The following is a 15891-nucleotide window of genomic DNA, read 5'->3' as shown; positions in this document are numbered from 1 at the left end:
ATATAGTTAGTGGCTGTCTGGCCCTTCCCAAGGATGGGCCATCTCAAGGAGGGTTCCATGTTGGTCTCTACTGCTGGTAGATTGGGCACTCAGTGGAGTCGCAAGATGAGCCTTGGTGCTGGGGAGGCAAAAGAGGAAGAAAAGCAAGGGGAGGATACAAACTAACATGAGGCTTCAAGGCCTGGCCACCGCTTTGCAGCAAACTGCAAGGCTCACAGAGGCCACTCATGTTCTCTGGGCTTATGGACTTCTCTGGAAGGTTTGCAAGGATACCTCAGAGAGATCTGCAGGGAAGAGCATTTCCTGGCCTGGTTCCCATCCACTTCCCATTTCCCACTGCTCATTGTTTAACCTGTGAGTCACTAACCCTTCCATACTGTGAGCTGCAAAAATCCAGCTTCTTGGTGACCACTCATGAAGCCAGATTGCATACTCTGAAATGCAGTACTCCCCAGCCCAAAAATGCAGGGGCAACTTGGCTTAAATGGAGGAGGGAGAGAGGGGACGGAGGAGGTGCGCCATTCTGAGTTGGTGCACAAGGTTTGTGTCTAATACAGCTGTGTTAGTCGCTAACCACAGATGGTCTCCGTGGCCTAAAAAGTGATACATTAACTATTACAGGCTTCCAAGTTTGGATAGCTGGAATCCTTGACAGAGGTGAGAGTGTGACTGGGGTCATTGCGAGTATTATTAATCGGTGTAGTTAACTTAGTGGGATGTTGGTTGTGGTAAATTCTCTTGCAGTTAAATTGTACTGCAGATGTTTATCATTTTGTTTATATTTGTTCTAAATACATCAGATATCAAAGTAATGCCTCAAAACATGTCTCCTTAAAAATGGCAGAAGATACATTATCATGTTTTTTTTTTTTTTTTTTTTTTTTTTTTTTTGAGGCGGAGTCTAGCTCCATCACCCAGGCTAGAGTGCAGTGGTGCGATCTCTGCTCACTGCAACTATCACCTCCTGGGTTCAAGCAATTCTCCTGCCTCAGCCTCCTGAGTAGCTAGGATTACAGACATGCACCACCATGCCTGATTAATTTTTGTATTTTTAGTGGAGACAGGATTTCACCATGTTGGCCGGGCTGGTCTCAAACTCCTGGCCTCAAGTGATCTGCCCACCTCAGCGCTGGGATTGCAGGAGTGAGCCATCATGCCTGGCCACATTATCATGTATTTTGGATATGAGCGCTGTTAAAACTGGGAGGCCCTAGGACATGGCCTGGTAATAAGGCCACTGAAGCTGCTCAGGGCTCAGTGAGAGCAAATGGTTCTGGAATGTTGCACGCCTCCATAGGCTCTTGGGGGAGAGGAGTTACCACTATAGCTTGCAGGGCCCAGATCCATAATGTACTGTGAGCAGGGCTTTAAGTTTGCCACCATCTGGACTATTGGACTTCCCTAGAAGGTTAACCTTCATAGAGAGGGTTACCTCAGCTAGGACTCACAATGGGAGAAACAAAATCATTTATTTACAACATGAGCAGGTGCACTACTCCCAAACAACAATCTGAATTTTAGGATACGTCCCTAAATTTTAGACCTTTTCAGTACTGAGTTTGAAGCCATTGAAAATTTTTTAAAACTGAATAAAAAGGATAAAAATAATACCTTGGCTACAGGTTAAAAATGGATTGAACATAAAATACCTAAATGAAAGAGAAGAGCAGAGCTAAATTCTAAGACTGGCAAACGTATCAGATCTTGATAATTTTAAGGGTTGTTAGCCCCCACATTTATATATTTCACTATATAATTCTTTCCAAATAATGTAGAAAGATAAAACTGAAAAAGTAAGAGGCTGGGTGTGGTGGCTCATACCTGTAATCCTAGCACTTTGGAAGGCCAAGGTGGGAGGATAACTTGAGCTCCGGAGTTCGAGAACAGCCTAGGCAACATACTGAGACCTTGTCTCTACCAAAAAAAAAAAAAAAAAATTAGCTGGGCATGGTGGCACATACCTATGGTCTCTGTTACCTGGGAGGCTGAGACAGGAAGATTGAGTGCAGGAGTTCAAGGCAGCAGTGAGCTATGATTGCACCATTCCACTCGAACCTGGGCAACAGAGTGAGACTCTATTTCAAAAACAAATTAATATAAAACCCTTAATAAAAGGTAACCCTAACTAGAATGAGTAAAGGATCAATTTAGATTTGGATGCTGCGTGACTAGAAAAACTAATCTGCTATATTTTCATTTTCTGAAGTGCTCATGTTACTTATTCGTATCTACCTGCTCTTGTTTCATTTTTATCAACTTCTATTTCATTAAATTGTTTCTTCTTCTCTTCTCTCTCTCTCTTTTTTTTTTTTTTTTTTTTTGAGACAGGATCTTAACTCTGTCACCCAGGCTGGAATGCCTGGCTAATTTTTGTGGTATTTGTAAAGACAGGGTTTCACCATGTTGCCCAGACTGGTCTTGAGCTCCTGGCCTCAAGTGATCTCCCACTTCAGCCTCCCAAAATGCTGGGATTACAGGCATGAGCCACTGCGCCCCAGCCTATTCCTCCTTTTACTGATGCTATTCCTTTATCTTTGAGAATCCTAAACCTATTTATATTAAATACTTTTCATATTATTATGGCTGAAGTGATTCTTCTTCTTCTTCTTCTTCTTCTTCTTCTTCTTCTTCTTCTTCTTCTTCTTCTTCTTCTTCTTTCTTTTTTTTTGAGATAGAGTGTCACTCTGTCGCCCAGGCTGAAGTGCAGTGGCGCAATCTTGGCTCACTGCAAGCTCCACCTCCCAGATTCACACCATTCTCCTGCCTCAGCCTCCCGAGTAGCTGGGACTACAGGTGCCCGCCACCTCACCTGGCTAATTTTTTTGTATTTTTAGTAGAGACGGGGTTTCACCATGTTAGCCAGGATGGTCTCAATCTCCTGACCTCGTGATCTGCCTCCCTCGGCCTCCCAAAGTACTGGGATTACAGGTGTGAGCCACCGCGCCCTTGTTTTTTTTTCTTTTAGAGACGGAGTCTCATCTCACTCTGTTGACTAGGCTGGAGTGCAGTGATGTGATCTCGGTTCACTGCAACCTCCATCTCCCAAGTTCAAGCAATTCTTGTGCCTCAACCTCCCAAGTAGCTGGGACTACAGGTGTGCACCACCATGCCCAGCTAATTTTTGGTATTTTAAAATTATTATTTATTTATTTTGAGACAAAGTCTCACTCTGTCACCCAGACTGGAGTGCAGTGGCATGATCTCAGCTCACTGCAACCTCCGCCTCCCAGGTTCAAGTGATTTTCACGCCTCAGCCTCCCGAGTAGCTGGAATTACAAGTACACATCACCATGCCCAGCTACTTTTTGTATTGTTAGTGGAGACGGGGTTTCACCATGTTGTCCAGGCTGGTCTCGAACTCCTGACCTCAAGAGATCCCCCTGCCTCGGCTTTCCAAAGTGCTGGGATTACAGGCGTGAGCCACCATCCCTGGCCTGAAGTGATTCATCTTCTAAGCATTGACTTCGCTGGCTTCTTTATTAGCATTGGTTTTCTTCACAGGTTTTGAATTTTGGTTTTCAGACTCATCTCGACTGGGAGGTCTTTCCTCCCTCCCTTCCTCAGCCTCATCTACTCTTCTTTGTCTAGTGATTTTTTTAAATGCCTTTACTTAGTCTCCTGGGAGTCCTGTCTAGAACCAGATCCTATGATGGGGGCTTGGGGCTTCTGCCCTTGAGTGACATTGGGAGTATCTCCAATCCAGTCCCTGACTCTGGAGGCAGATGAGTTCAGGTTCTGGCTACAAGACTTTGCTATCAGCTGTGACCCTGGGAAGATGATAGCAGAATTAAATTGTTAAAATTTTGAAATAACTTAGATTTACAGAAAAGTTAGAAAAATAGTGCAGACAATTCCTGTATACTCTTCGCTTAGCTCCCCTTAGTGTTAACATCTTACTTCACCAAAGTACAAGTCTCAAAACTAGGAAACTAACATCATTATAATACTATTAACTAAACTCCAAACATTATTCAAATTTCACTAGTCTTTTTTTTCTATTTTATAATTCAATCCAAGATTCTGTATTGCATTTAGTGATTTTTCTGTGTCCATAATTTAATCTACTTTTATTAAGGAATATCTGTCCCCTCTCCCCCATTTATTTAGTTGATGGGTTATAATTAGTATGATCACTGCTGGGTAACTTCCAGTCCAGCCCTGATTTCATGCAGTGGCCTGGCTGCCATCTCCCACCCTGCACAAGTCACTTTGATTCTCCAGTTTTCCACAGGAACTTCTGGAACTCTTTTTTTTTTTTTTTTTTTTTTTGAGAAGGAGTCTTGCTCTGTTGCCCAGGCTAGAGTGCAATGGTGCAATCCCGGCTTACTGCACCCTCCGTCTCCCAGATTCAAGCGATTCTCCTCTGAGTGGCTGGGATTACAGGCATGCATCACCACATCCGGCTAATTTTTCTATTATTAGTAGAGATGGGATTTCACCATGTTGGCCAGGCTGGTCTCAAACTTCTGACTTCAGGTGATCCTGCGGCCTTGGCCTCCCAAAGTGCTGGGATTACAGGCATGAGCCACTGCGCCCGGCCTTTTTTTTTTTTTAAAGACAGGGTCTCACTCTGTCACCAAGGCTGGAATGCATTGGCATGATTATGGCTCACTGCAGCCTCTACTTCCTGGGCCCAAGCAATCCTCTCACTTCAGCTCCTGAGTAGCTGGGATTACAGGTGCACACCACCTCACCTGGCTAATTTTTTTTTTTTAATGTTTTTTTTTTGTAGAAATGGGGTCTTCCTATGTTGCCCATGCTGGTCTTGAACTCCTGGCCTCAAGTGATCCTCCCACCTTGGCCTCCTAAATTGCTGAGATTACAGGTGTGAGCCACCACGCCCAACCTAACTTCAAGAACTCTTGACCATCTCTGTTTCTTTCCTGATTTTAGGCCCACAATGCTCACTGTCCTAATTTTAGGATGAGAGTCTAAATCTATTTTTTTTTTTTTTTTTGAGATGGAGTCTCGCTCTGTTGCCCAGGCTGGAGTGCAGTGGCACGATCTCGGCTCACTACAACCTCCGCCTCCAGGGTTCAAACGATTCTCCTGCCTCAGCCTCCTGAATAACTGGGACTACAGGCATGCACAACCATGCCCAGCTAATTTTTGTATTTTTAGTAGAGACAGGGTTTCACTATGTTAGCCAGGCTGGTCTCAAACTCCTGACCTCGTGATCTCTCCACCTCGGCCTCCCAAAGTGCTGGGATTACAGGCGTGAGCCACCGTGCACGGCTGAAACTCTAAAACAACGTAGCCTACAAGGTACTGAATTGAGTCCCTGACTTATTTTCTTTTCCTTTTTTTTTTTTTTTTTTTTTTAGAAATATGCTTACCCACCTGCCTGATTTTCTTGCTTCATTTTTCCCTCATCTGCTCTCTTGTTCTCGGCACTCTGGCCAAAGGACCTTTCTTTCTATTCCTTGGAAGCTGAGAACTGCTGCTTGCCTCGTGGGCTTTGCCCCCGCTGCTCTCTCTCTCCAGAACACTGCCCATCCGCCTCTTATTTCTGAGCTAAGTCATAATGTCATTTTTGGTGAGTCACTACACTAACACCTGAACAATTTCTAGCCTAAAATGTCCTTAAATCTGAAAATGTCAGGCTTCCAACAGGCATGCCCAGCTTCGCCCGTTTTCTAAATTAGAGTGACTTTCCTTCGAGCAAAACATACCAGCAGCTAAGAGTTGGGCTTTCCTTCAGCTACGTGTCATCTTCTCTAAGGAATGTGCCCAAAGCACAAGGGAATCGGAAAAGACAATCGCTGTTCAAAAAAAGACAAATGTCTTTTTTTTTTTTTCCTTTAAGACGAAGTTTCGCTCTTGTCGCCCAGGCTGGAGTGCAATGGTGCCATCTTGGCTCCTTGCAAGCTCCGCCTCCCAGGTTCAAGCGATTCTCCTGCCTCAGCCTCCCGAGTAGCTGGGACTACAGGCACCCACCACCATACCCTGCTAATTTTTGTATTTTTCAGCAGAGATGGGGTTTCACCATGTTGGCCAGGCTGGTCACAATCTCCTGACTGCAAGTGATCCACCCGCCTCCTCCTCCCAAAGTGCTGGGATTACAGGAATGAGCCACTGCGCCCAGCTGACAAATGTCTGATTGAGTGTCGAGTCATTTGACTTTAGAACTGATAGAAGAATAAAAAAAATGACAGATGATGAGCTGCCAGGGAAAATAAATTCGCATTAAAAGGTAGCAGAAAATTACCAAATGAGCTCCTACCACTGGACGTATTAAATGCTGGCCAATCACTCTTCCTTTTCTAATGCCCTACATGGGAAAAGATTTATTATGTCATAGGGGTTCTGAATTTCCTTCAAGTGTCTAAGGAGTGAGTTAGGTCCAGTCATGATAGTTGGATCTCCATTTTCTGACATTAATTGTAACTGGAAATGGCATACACTTTAGTCACCTACCCTGTCCTTATTTTGATACCATTAACTCCATCATCTTATAACTAGCAGAGGGCCCAGTCCCTTGTCATGAGGTTGTACTGTGTTTGCCCAACCAGTGCCTTCAACTAATCCATGTAGAGCCAGGAAATGGGGCATCCTTGCTCTGTAGATCTCATGATAGAACAAAAGGACAGCATCAGGGAGACGGTGGTCCCAGGTGCCTCCCAGCAGGAGATGCCTCTCCATCTGCCCCCTCAGGCTCTGGGCCTCCAATTTCAGTTTTAGTGGCAGGATCCCAACCTGCTCCAACTCCATAGTTCTCTTTTTTTGTTTTGTTTTGAGATGGAGTCTCGCTCGGTCACCCAGGCTGGAGTGCAGTGGCACCATTTTGGCTCACTGCAATCTCCACCTCCCGGGTTCGAGTGATTCTCCTGCCCCAGCCTCCCAAGTAGCTGGGACTACAGGTGCATGCTACCACGCCCAGCTAATTTTTGTAATTTTGTAACTGCCCAAGGGGTTCACCTTGCCCACTGCCTAGACAGAGCCGATTCATCAAGAAAGGGGAATTGCAATAGAGAAAGAGTAATCCACACAGAGCCTGCTGTGCGCGAGACAGGAGTTTTATTATTATTCAAGTCTGTCTCCCTGAGCATTGGGGAGCAAAGTTTTTGTTCTGTTTTGTTTGTTTTTGAGAAAGAGTTCCACTCTGTAGCCCAGGCTGGAGTGCAGTGGTGCGATCTCAGCTCACTGCAACCTCTGCCTCCCCCGTCCTGGTTTAAGCAGTTCTCCTGCTTCAGCCTCCCAAGTAGCTGGGATTACAGGCAAGCGCCACCATGCCCAGCTAATTTTTGTATTTTTAGTAGAGATGGGATTTCACCACGTTGGCCAGGCTGGTCTCAACCTCAGGTGATCCAACCATCTCGGCCTCCCAAAGTGTTGGGATTATAGGTGGAGCCACTGCGCCCAACAGAGGAGAGCAGAGTTTTTAAGGATAACTTGGTGGGTGTTGGGGGAACCAGTGAACCAGGAGTACTGATTGGTCAGGAATGAAATTATAGTTAGTCAAAGCTGTCTTCTTGTACTGAGTCAGTTCCTAGGTGGGGGCCACAAGATCAGACGAGTCAGTTTATCTATGTGGGTGGTGCCAGCTGATCCATCAAGTGCAGGGTTTGCAAAATATCTCAAGCACTGCTCTTAGGAGCAGTTTAGGGAGGGTCAGAATCTTATAGCCTCCAAATGTATGACTCCCAAGCAATAATTTCTAATCCTGTGGCTAATGTTACTCTAGTCCCCAGGCGAGAAGGAGGTCTGCTTTGGGAAAGGGCTGTTCTCATCTTTGTTTAAACTGTAAACTACAAGCTAGGCATGGTGGCTCATGCCTGTAATCACAGCAAATTTGGGAGGCCAAGGCGGGCGGATCACCTGAGGTTGGGAGTTCAAGACCAGCCTGACCAACATGGAGAAACCCTGTCTCTACTAAAAATACAAAAAATTAGCCAGGCGTGGTGGCGCATGCCTGTAATCCCTGCTACTCGGGAGGCTGAGGCAGGAGAATCACTAGAACCCAGGAGGCGGAGGTTGCGGTGAGCCAGGATCACGCCACTGCACTCCAGCCTGGACAACAAGAGTGAAACTCCATCGCAAAAAAAAAAAAAAAAAAAAAAAAAAAAAAAAAAAAAAAAACCATAAACCAAAACAAAACAAAACAAAAAACTATAAACTACAAACTAAGTTTATCTCAAAGTTAGTTAGTTCAGCCTATGCCCAGGAATGAACAAAGACAGCTTGGAGATTAGAAGCAAGATAGAGTCGGTTAAGTTAGATCTCTTTCACTGTGTCAGTCATAATTTTGCAAAGGCAGTTTCATTTTTAGTAGAAACGGGGTTTCACCTTGTTGGCTCCTGACCTCAAGTGATCCACCCTCCTCGGTCTCCCAAAGTGCTGGGATGACAGGTGTGAGCCACCGCGCCTGGCCCCAACTCCGTGGTTCTAAGACTTAATGAAAAGAGTTTAGCACAGAGACCGAAGGCTGATCTGTCTTGAGAGACCCTGGGCAGTCACTCTGCCATTTCCTGGTGTCTGCGAGGCTTTAGACTACACCAGACACTCCCTGCACACGTGGCACCGATGCAGGCCCCCGTCCCTCTGCCACTCCCCACAGAGAGCAGTTGTGGTCTTAAAGTCCCCTTTACCCAAGCCATGACCAGGCAGTTCCAACAGGCATTATCTCCCAACTTTGACTCCAGGGCTTCTCCCAGCTCTGAGGGTCTGAGATTCTGAAGATTTGCCTGGAGGGTTTCTTTAGTCTGGAGCCATTGAGACTAGGAGCCTCACCCCGTTCCTTCTCTTACATCCTACAGAAATCAGGGTGAAATGGCCCACACGTGCCGTGGAACCATCAACCTGTCCACCGCGCACATTGACACAGAGGACTCTTGTGGTATCTTGCTGACCAGTGGGGCCAGGAGCTACCACCTCAAGGCCGGCTCAGAGGTGGACCGGCAGCAGTGGATCACCGCCCTGGAGCTGGCCAAGGCCAAGGCTGTCCGCGTGATGAACACTCATTCAGGTAGTGAGCGCTTGGGACAGCGGGTGTGTATATGGTGGTGTCATGAGTGGAGGAAGTGGGAATTGCAAGCAGCTGGTGGCCAGTGGTGGCCAGGAGACCCAGGCCAGCCCGGATCAATCTGGAAGGTCAAGGTGCGTGCATGTTCTGTGTATCGTCAGCAGTGAGAGGCTCAGCCATTCTGTCTGGCCAGCAGTTCTTGGCATGGAAATGTTTTTGATGGGCAAGAACTGTGTGTGCCTTTCTTTGCGCTAGTCAGGACTTGAGCAGACCCTTCAGATGCTGCAGGGGTCAGGTCCAGAAGCAGCTGTCAGTGTGTGCCTCAAGCCAGCCTTTTCCCTAGGTTCCCCTATAGTGGAGAGTGAAACCATTTAGCCAAAGCTGCTGCCTTTGCTTATTAGGGAGGCCAGCTCAGATGTCCTGAGCAAGACATTTTATTTTTTACTTTAATACATTTATTTTATTTTTTGAGACAGAGTCTCACTCTGTCACCCAGGCTGGCGTACAGTGGCGTGATCTCGGCTCACTGCAACCTCTGCCTTCCATGTTCAAGCAATTATCCTGCCTTAGCCTTCCAAGTAGCTGGGATTATAGGCGCTCGCCACCATGCCCAGCTAATTTTTGTATTTTTAATACAGACAGGGTTTCATCATGTTGGCCAGGCTGGTTTCAAATTCCTGACCTCAGGTGATATGCCCACTTCGGCCTCCCAAAGTACTGGGATTACAGGCGTGAGCCACCACGCCGGGCCAATAAATTTATTTTTTAAATATGTAATGTTCGGCCGGGCGTGGTGGCACATGCCTGTAATCCCAGCATTTTGGGAGGCTGAGGCAGGTGGATCATGAGGTCAGGAGTTTGAGACCAGCCTAGCCAACATGGTGAAACCCAAAGATACAAAAAGTTAGCTGGGCGTGGTGGCATGTGCCTGTAATACCAGCTACTCAGGAGGCTGAGGCAGGAGAATCGCTTGAACCCAGGAGGCGGAGGTTGCAGTGAGCTGAGATTGCACCAGGGCAAGACACTGTCTCAAAAAAAAAAAAATGTTTTAACATGACTCATAAACCAACAGCGTCGAAAGCCTGTGCAGTGAGGTCTGTCTTTGACTCCTGGTTCCCAGTCACCTACCCCATTCTCCTACCCAGAGGCAACCAGAGATATATGTATCTTTACATATATATTCAAATAGGTACTTATTTCAGAGTAACTGCATTCACCGCCTTATTTTCCATTTAGCAATATGTCTTGGAAAATTTCCCTGTCAATATGTAAAAAGCTTCCTCTTTGTTCTTATGACAATGTAGTATTTCATTGTATGGGTGGACCATAGTTTATTTAACCTATAGCTTGTTGATGAGCATTTGGGTTGTTTTCCTTATTTTGTTATGACATACTGTGCTGCCGTGAGTAACCTTTGCAAGTACTTCATTTCATGCACATATGAGTATAAATGAAATTTATGTTCCAGGAAGCCGGCTTGCTAGGTCAATGGGCGTGTACATTTGTAATTGTGCAAGGTATTGTCAAACTGCCTTCCACAGGGATTGTGCCATGGAATGTTAACAGGAGTGTGTGAGGACACACACTTCCCACAGCCCTGCCTGGCCAGAGCTACAGTAAATGTTTCTGATGTTGAAAAAAAAATGTGTCTACACACGCAGCTGTGATCGTTCTGAAGTCATTAGCGGAATGGTATATTCCACAGACCTATGTGTTTGTCTGGGGAGGCAGAGCTCCAGGTGAGAAGGGGGCACAGCCCCTGCTCTCCCGGACTATCTTGGAGACTGGGTGGGAAGATGGTGAGTCCTGTGGAAGGAGCTCGGCATTCAGCAGGATGAGAGGGGCTAGTGATGTTGGGCTTTACACCCCATCCCTGTCTCCCACGTTGGGGTCTGTCCCCCAGCTCTAGGGTCTCAGTGACTATTAAAGGGCACTGAAAACCAGTCTGGCTTTCTCTTTTGTCTCACTCATTTGGAGCATGGGCCACCTGCTTGGTGACTGTTCTCCCTGAGGTCAGCACTCATGTAGCTCTTGTGCGTCAGCAGTGATGCTGAGTTTGACAAGAGGTCCCCCAGGTACCACTCCGTTACCGAGTGAAGGAGGCAGGTGAGACCATCTCAGACATGGGCTGTGTTGGGACCCCCAGAAGGACCCGTGGTCTCAGTTTGTGTGCCTGTGGGAAGCCACTGTGGCAAAAGCTGTGGCTGGTGGCACAGCTGGGCTCAGGGCACTCGTACTGGCCAAGTGAGGATGCCCACTAGAGATCTAGCTTCCTCTTATTGGTTTTGCTTTTCTAAGTATAAATAAATAAATAAATAAATGATAAATTGCCTTATTTTTTAGGAACTTCTTGAAAATAACGCAGCAGGTGGCAGTCATGGGATTAGTCATCCTGGAACAGTTTTCCTACGACAGCCAATGCGAGGGGTTTTTGCAATTGGTGGGGTCGGGGGGTGAGAGCAGGGAGCAGGGAAGTGCTTGTTAACTCAGCTGGCAGTGCTAGAGACTGCTAGCCCAGACTTCATCTAAAGGAGAAGGGACCCCTGAGGGAGTAACCTTAGCCTCAGCTTCCCTCATTGTATGAGATGCAGCACATGTGCCAAGAGCGCAGCCTTCTGGGCAAGGCCACAGGACAGAAACAAACATCCAGGTACCACTCAAGGTAGGATTCCTCTCTTGTTGGCTTTTTGAAGCACGAATGAACCATGTTTGTGAAGGAAAAGCCTTCAGGCGGCTACTCTGTGTTTGTAGAAAGATTGGGACCACCTGGTTATGTCTTGGAACATAGCCCTTTTGTTGGCTTTCTGTTAAAGGCAAGGTCCTCCTCTCTGAGCTCTCAGGCTGATGTCAGAGAGTTGTGGTTTGTAACTTTTTGCCTGTCTTGGAGTCAGCTTGGGGCAGCCTTGAATGAGAGAAGATGGCCTAATGTCGCTCTCCTTGGGCCTGGCTGATGGTGGCCAGCTGGGTCAAGGACACAGATAGCACTTTAGGCAGGCCACTGTGGGTTATCCTGGGGCCTGTTTTCTTTTCCTGAACTGAGGACCCTGTCTCATCCTGCTGGAAGCCTACTTCCTACTTCTACTTATCTCTTGAAATCACCTGCTACTCCCCAGCTCTTTTGCCATGCCCTAATCCAAGTGCAATCCCCTCCTACCTGGATATCTATCAGGAGTTCGAGACCAGCCTGGCCAACAGGGTGAAACCTCGTCTCTGCTAAAAATACAAAAATTAGCCAGGTATGGTGGTGCATGCCTGTAGTCCCAGCTACTCGGGAGGCTGAGGCAGGGGAATCGCTTGAACCTGGGAGGCAGAGGTTGCCGTGAGCTGAGATCACACCACTGCACTCCAGCCTGGGCAACAGAGTGAGACTCTGTCTCAAAACAAACAAACAAATCAACTCTTAGGTGCTATAAATCAACTAGACTTAGCAGGCATATACAAAACACTCAACAGCAGCAGAATATAATTTCTTTTCAAGTACACATGGAACATTTTTCAGGATAGACCATATGTTAGGCCACAAAACAAGTCTCAATAATTTTTTAAAAGATTGAGATTATATGAAGTATCTTTTCTGACCACAGTGGAATGAAGGTAGGAATCAATAACAGAGGTAACACTAGAAAATGCAGAAATACATGGAAGTTAAACAACATACTCTTAAACAACTAGTGGATCAAAGATGAAGTCACAAGGGAAATTCGAAAATACATTGAGATAAATGAAAACAAGAACACAATATACCAAAATTTTGGAATGCAGAAAAAGCAGTGCCCAGAGAGAAATGTATAGCTCTATCTATTCCTCATTTATGTGCCAGAAAAAATACAAAAAGAAAAAAAAGTATGGCTCTAAAAGTATATGTTTAAAAGAAGGAAAATAAATCTCAAATGAAAAACCAAATTTTATACCTGAAGGAAGTAGGTAAAGAACCTGAGGATGAAACACTTAATTTATTTTATGAGGCCAGCCCTGAAAGCCACACAAAGACATCACAAGAAAAGAAAACTATAAACCATTATCCTTTATGAATATAGCTGCAAAATCCCTCAACAAAATACTGGCAAACAAAATCCATTAGCATATTTAAAGGGATTATACACCATGACCAAGTGGGACTTACCCCAGGAGTGGAAGTGTAGTTCAACAACAACCAAAATACAATCAATGTAGTACACCAATTTGATTGAGTGTAAAAAAAGCCACATGTGGCCATCTCAACTGATACAGAGAAAAGATCTGACAAATATTCAACACCCTTTCATGATGAACACACTCAGCAAGCTAGGAATAGAAGGCAACTTTAGCAACATGATAAAGGGCATTTATGAAAAACCCACAGCTAACATCATACTTGATGATGAAAGAATGAAAATTTCCTCCCTAAGATCAGGAACAAGTCAAGGATGCCCAGTTCCCCAAAGCTGTTCAACATTCTACTGGAAGTTCTAGACTGAACAATTAGACAAGAAAAATAAACAAAAGGAAAATTTGGAATGGAAAAAGTAAAACTTACTTTATTGGCACACATATGATCGTATGTATAGAAAAACTCAAAGAACCTACAAAAAAAAGAGAAACTATTAGAGTTAATAAATGAATTCGGCAAAGGTGTAGGGTTTTCTATATACTTGTATTTCTACATAGTTGTAAATAATAACCCAAAAAGGAAATGAAGAAAACAGTTTCATTTAAATAGCATCAAAGTTCGGGTACAGTGGCTTATGCCTGTAATCCTAGCACTTTGGGAGGCTGAGATGGGCAGATTGCCTGAGCTCAGGAGTTCGAGGCCTGCCTGAGCAACATGGTGAAACCCCCTCTCTACTAAAATACAAAAACTTAGCCAGGTGTGGCGGCATGTACCTGTAATTCCAGCTACTCCAGAGGCTGAGGCAGGAGAATTGCTTGAACCTGGGAGGCAGAGGTTGCAGGGAGCTGAGATCGCACCACTGCACCCCAGCCTGGGCGACAGAGCAAGACTCCGTCTCCAAAAATAAAAAATAAATAATAAATAAATAGCATCAAAATTTAAAATACTTAGGAATAAATTTAACCAAGGATGTGAAAAGGAAACTGAAACTAAAACATACTGGTGAAAAAAAAAAAAAAAGACCTATTTATAAATGGAAAGACATTCCATGTTCATGGATTGAAAGACATAATATTATTAACATGGTGAACTGCCTAAGCAATCCGTAGAATCAATGTGATCCCTATCAAAATCCACTGACCTTTTTTTGCAGAGATGGAAGCGTTTATTCTAAAATTCATATGGAATTAATTTCAGAGGACCCCCAAATTGTCAAAACAGTCTTGAAAAAGAACAGAGTTGGAAGACTCCACTTTTGAAACTTGCTAAGGGCTGTAGTAGTCAAGACAATGTGGTACTTGAGTAAAGATAGACATACAGATCAATGGAATAGAATTGAGAGTCCAGAAATAAACCCATACATCTCTAACCAATGGATTTTCAGCAAGAGTACCAAGATCATTTAATAGGGAAAGGACTGTCTCTTCAGCACATGATACAGAAATGATTGGATATCCACATACAAAATAATGAAGTTGGACTCCCCCCTGTCCCCACCACCATATACAAAAATTAACTCAAAATCTGTTAGGCATGGTGGCTCACACCTGTAATCCCAGCACTTTGGAAGGCTGAGGCAGGTGGATAACCTGAGGTCAGAAGTTTGAGACCAGCCTGGCCAACATGGTGAAACCCCATCTCTACTAAATATACAAAAATCAGTCAAGTGTGGTGGTGCACACCTATAGTCCCAGCTACTCAGGAGGCAGAGGCAGGAGAATTGCTTGAACCTGGGAGGCAGAGGTTGCAGTGAGCCAAGATTGTGTTGCTGCACTCCAGACTGGATGACAGAGCAAGACTCCATCAAAAAAAAAAAAAAAAAAAAAAGAACTCAAAATGAATCAAAGACCTAAATATAAGAGTTAAACTAACAAAACTCTTAGAAAGAAAAAACAGGAGTAAATTTTCAAAACCTTGGATTTGACAATAAGTTTTTATTTTTAATTTTTATTTATTTGTTTATTTACTTAAGACAGGATCTCACTCTGTCAACCAGGCTGGAGTGCAGTGGTGAGATCTCAGCTCACTGCAGCCTTCGCCTCTCAGGCTCAAGTGATTCTCCTGCCTCAGCCTCCTGAGTATCTGGGACCACAGGAACGAGCCACCAGGCCAGCTAATTTTTGTATTTTTAGAAGAGACAGGGTTTTGCCCCATTGGCCAGGCTGGTCTCAAATTCCTGAGCTCAAGTGATCCGCCCACCTTGACCTCCCAAAGTGCTGGGACTACAGACATGTGCCACCGCACTCGGCCAGCAATAAGTTTTTAGATATGACACTAAAAACAAAAGCAGCTAAGAAAAAAGATGGATAAATTGGAATTCATCAAAATTTAAAAATTTTGTACATCAAAGACACTATCAAGAAAAGGAAAAGATAGTTCACAGAATGGGAGAAAATATATGCAAATCATATATTTAATAAAGGTTTAGCATCCAGAATATATAAAGGATTCTTACAACTCAACACCTAAAAGAAAAATTACCTATTTAAAAAAATGAGCAGGCCAGGCGCGGTGGCTCACTCCTGTAATCCCAGCACTTTGGGAGGCTGAGGTGGGTGGATCACTTGAGATCAGGACTTCTAGACCAGCCTGGCCAACATGGTGAAACCCCGTCTCTACTAAAAATGTAAAAATTAGCTGGGTGTGGTGGTGGGTGCCTGTAATCCCAGCTACTTGGAAGGCTGAGGCAGGAGAATCACTTGAACCTGGGAGGCAGAGGTTGCAGTGAGCCAAAATCACACCACTGCACTCCAGCCTAGGCAACAGAGCAAGACTAGGTCTCAAAATAATAATAAAATAAAATAGTGGACACATGGCTGGGTGTGGTGGCTCATGCCTA

General features: G+C 44.9%; 2 protein-coding genes across 2 annotated transcripts in view; one reads left to right on the top strand and one right to left on the bottom strand.

Moving 5' to 3' along the window:
• The window catches only part of OSBP2 (oxysterol binding protein 2), a 220825-nt gene that overhangs the window by 41310 nt on the left and 163624 nt on the right, over positions 1-15891 (top strand). Inside the window, exon 2 of the mRNA XM_050806701.1 lies at positions 8757-8965. Coding sequence (XP_050662658.1) covers positions 8757-8965 — 209 coding nt within the window. The remainder of the gene's footprint in view (positions 1-8756; positions 8966-15891) is intronic.
• PES1 (pescadillo ribosomal biogenesis factor 1) overlaps positions 1-15891 on the bottom strand; it is a 270761-nt gene that overhangs the window by 174171 nt on the left and 80699 nt on the right. The gene's annotated exons all lie outside the window — the stretch shown is intronic.

The sequence above is a fragment of the Macaca thibetana genome, chromosome 10 (assembly GCF_024542745.1).
Source record: "Macaca thibetana thibetana isolate TM-01 chromosome 10, ASM2454274v1, whole genome shotgun sequence".
NCBI lineage: Eukaryota > Metazoa > Chordata > Mammalia > Primates > Cercopithecidae > Macaca > Macaca thibetana.
Note: the sequence above shows the minus strand (reverse complement) of the source record. Positions and strands in the feature narration are given on the sequence as shown.